Genomic DNA, 3,170 nt, shown 5'->3' on the forward strand with positions numbered 1-3,170 from the left:
AAAAGAAATTTTTTAAGTACGATATAATTTTATTTACATACATAAAAAAATAAACTAAATATAGCAAACAGTGTACGTATATGCGCGGGAGAGCGGCTCCGCTTCACCCCTTGCGAATATACGTGTATTGTGTGTATTTATATGTGCACATTAATATACAGGGTCCGCCACCAAAATCCGAACAAAATGAACAATTTGTTTAAATAAAATTCTACTCATCAAAATGTAAAACTTACAAAAGAACTTTTTGTGTATCACTAGTGGTATCCTTTTAGAGTAAAATTACTCTATATAACCCCCTTTTGCTTCGATGACTGCTTCGATCCTCATCCTGAAGCGCTGGCACGCTCTCTGCAACGCGTCCTTGTCTATATTGGCGAATGCTGCTTCAATAGCGGTTTGGAGAGATGTCACATTGGGATGTCTCGACTTGTTGGTCACTCGTTCAATGACGCTCCACACGTAATAGTCCAACGGATTCAAATCTGGACTGTTCGGAGGCCAAAATTCCTTTGACCAAAACATGTCCATTTTATCCGACAGCCAGTTTTGCACTAAGTGACTCGTGTGCGCTGGCGCGCCGTCTTGCTGGAAGACGTACGGCTTCCCGGCGGCCACGGTTTCTATCCACGGCTTCACTATCTTCGTCAAAACGTGTAAATATACTTCTTTTGTGACGGTTTCTTTTTTTTGAAAGAAATGTGGCGGCATGACGTGACCCTCACTGGAGACAACGCCTAGGACGTGAACAGAGACCGGAAACTTCGTCCTAGCTATTATGGGCACATCTTCGGGGTCGCGGGCGAGCCAACGGTCGTTCCTCCGGTTCACCTTGGCATCGACAGAAAAAATTTTTTCGTCCGAAAAAAACCTGATGCGTCCCGCAGCTTCGTTTTTTAACGAACACAGAAGCAAGTTACAGCGAGCAACTCTGTTCATCTTGGCAGCCTCAGAGAGCATTTGTCGAACTTTTATTACATAGGACTTGAAGCGTAGGTCCTCTTCAGCAATTCGACGCATTGTAGTGTCACTCACACCCAATGTTTTGGCCAATTTCGTTAGAGACAGCCCTGGGTCCTCTGAGATGAGCTCTTGAGCTCTTTCGATAATTGCTGGAGTCCTTACTGACTTTTCTTTCGAATGGCTCTTCCTTGTCGGGTTGGCAGAACCTTTTTCGGACGTCTCCGAAGCCAAATATTTAGCCGCAACGTCATATACGGTCGATCTCGGATACCCGAAGAACGGAATAATTTCGGTCCGCGAACGCCCAGCGCGAAGGCCTTCAATTATCGCCGCTCTTCGATTATACTCTGCATTCGATCTTATCTGTTCGGACATTTTGAGGTTATGCGCACTTACTACAAACATCTGACTTGCCCGAACATCAACAGTGACCTACCACCGAAGTCAAATGAGGCGGGAAATTCAAATTGAAATTTGTCCGGATTTTGATGGCGGACCCTGTATACTGTGTCGCAAAACTGTATGGCTTTAATGAAACTTCTCTGTTAATAACTTTTTAATGAACAATGAACGGGCGACAGTTAAAATCTTTTAAAGGTTATTCAGAAAGGTGACCTCCATAATATATGACAAAATCAAGGTCATTGGAAGGTTCATTAGAGGTGCTTCCCTTAGGATGAGTAATTACTAACGATCCGATTTCCACAGACCACCTTCCTTATTTGCCCGATTTAAGGTGATGCTGCTAGGCTCGTTTTCATAGAATACTCTTTTCTTCTAATTGCATGCATAAAACTGCAAATGCTTTTACAGCGTAAAAGTATAAGCGATAATGAATGCCGCATACTAAAAAGTTGCATCGAAATCAACAAAAAATTTTGTATTTACTATTGAAAATGCGATATTTAGTTTCATGTGACAAATTTAGAACTCATACGCTTCAAATACATGCAGCATAGAGAGGACTTCCAGGAACATTATGAAGACATCGTAAGTGAATTTTAATAGAGAGTTTAAATAAAAAGATAATTTCAGTAAGCGATATGTGTGCTAGCGTTTAATGGTTACGTGGTAAAGAAGACTTGATTTTTAGTTCACGCATGTCCTGAAAGAAATCGCTGAATCTTGAACTAGCTATATATATCTATACGGAACGAAGACAATCGTCAAAATATCTCTTTGATAAGCGTGAACCCGTTCCGCCGCAATATTTTTTCATATATCGTCCTTTCACAGATGTTATGCAAGTATGTGTACTACGTTGTCATTTCAATTTTCTTACACATAGACGGTACGTAAATGTGAATATCACGTTGCGGATATTCGCATTCTCTCCAAGAGAGACTTTCGCTGCTTTTCTGATGAATTCTTCAAACCGTTTATGTACTGCACTGAGAGAAAAAATAGTTGGAATAACTATAATCTGACTATATTTTATAGTTCGTTTTGGTCTCAAACATATATTTATAGTTCATCTAAACATAAAGATATAGTAGAATAAACACAGTCACCATCTATTTATAGTCACCATCTTATTACCCTATATATATGGTAAAGCACCTTTTGGGAATATAGTTACATTTACTTATATTTGTCAAATATTATAATTGTATTGACTATATAAAATAGTTAATTTCTCTTACCATTCAATTTGCCATCTTACTATATTTTTATTTCAAATAATTATAATTCTTGATAAAAATTTTACACGGGTCAGTTATACTATGCTTATATTGTAAATATTACAAATATTATGGTAACAATTACTATAAAAATCATATTCCTAACTATAATCTTTTTACTAAGCCGTTATAGTTTAAAATATCATACATTTTTCTCTCAGTGTAGGTGCATCAAAGAAAGAGTTTTTTCGAGAAATATGTTATACGCATTAGAGTAATTTACGAATAATGTTTTGAAGAATATGTTATATAATATATGAGCTTTCTATATAATTTTCAATGGAAATTAAAATTCAATATTTCACTATATATTCGCCCCTAATTTTATCATATAAATTGGTGCAGTAATTGCGCTGTAAATTTTGCAAAAGGAAATCAGTGTCACAATAACAATAATTCTACATCGTTTTCATCTCTGAGTGAAGAATGCTCTATTTAATTATTGCATATATATTCATTACCAAAGCATTTTTAATTCGGTCAAGTCAATATGCATGTAGAAAAAACTAATCTTTGCAGAAAGAT

General features: G+C 37.0%; 1 protein-coding gene across 1 annotated transcript; it reads right to left on the minus strand.

Annotated features, from left to right (window-relative positions):
* Positions 1-282: 282 nt before the first annotated feature.
* LOC116852354 lies at positions 283-1,338 on the minus strand. The gene has a single exon (XM_032832625.1). The coding sequence runs from the start codon at positions 1,336-1,338 to the stop codon at positions 283-285; it is 1,056 nt and encodes a 351-aa protein (XP_032688516.1).
* Positions 1,339-3,170: the final 1,832 nt, after the last annotated feature.

Source organism: Odontomachus brunneus, unplaced genomic scaffold, assembly GCF_010583005.1.
Source record: "Odontomachus brunneus isolate Ranch 3 - 2012 unplaced genomic scaffold, Obru_v1 Obru_scaffold_218, whole genome shotgun sequence".
Taxonomy (NCBI): domain Eukaryota; kingdom Metazoa; phylum Arthropoda; class Insecta; order Hymenoptera; family Formicidae; genus Odontomachus; species Odontomachus brunneus.

Coding starts and splice junctions, on each gene's coding strand:
- LOC116852354 (XM_032832625.1), bottom strand. CDS start 1,338: ATGTCCGAACAGATAAGATCGAATGCAGAGTATAATCGAAGAGCGGCG.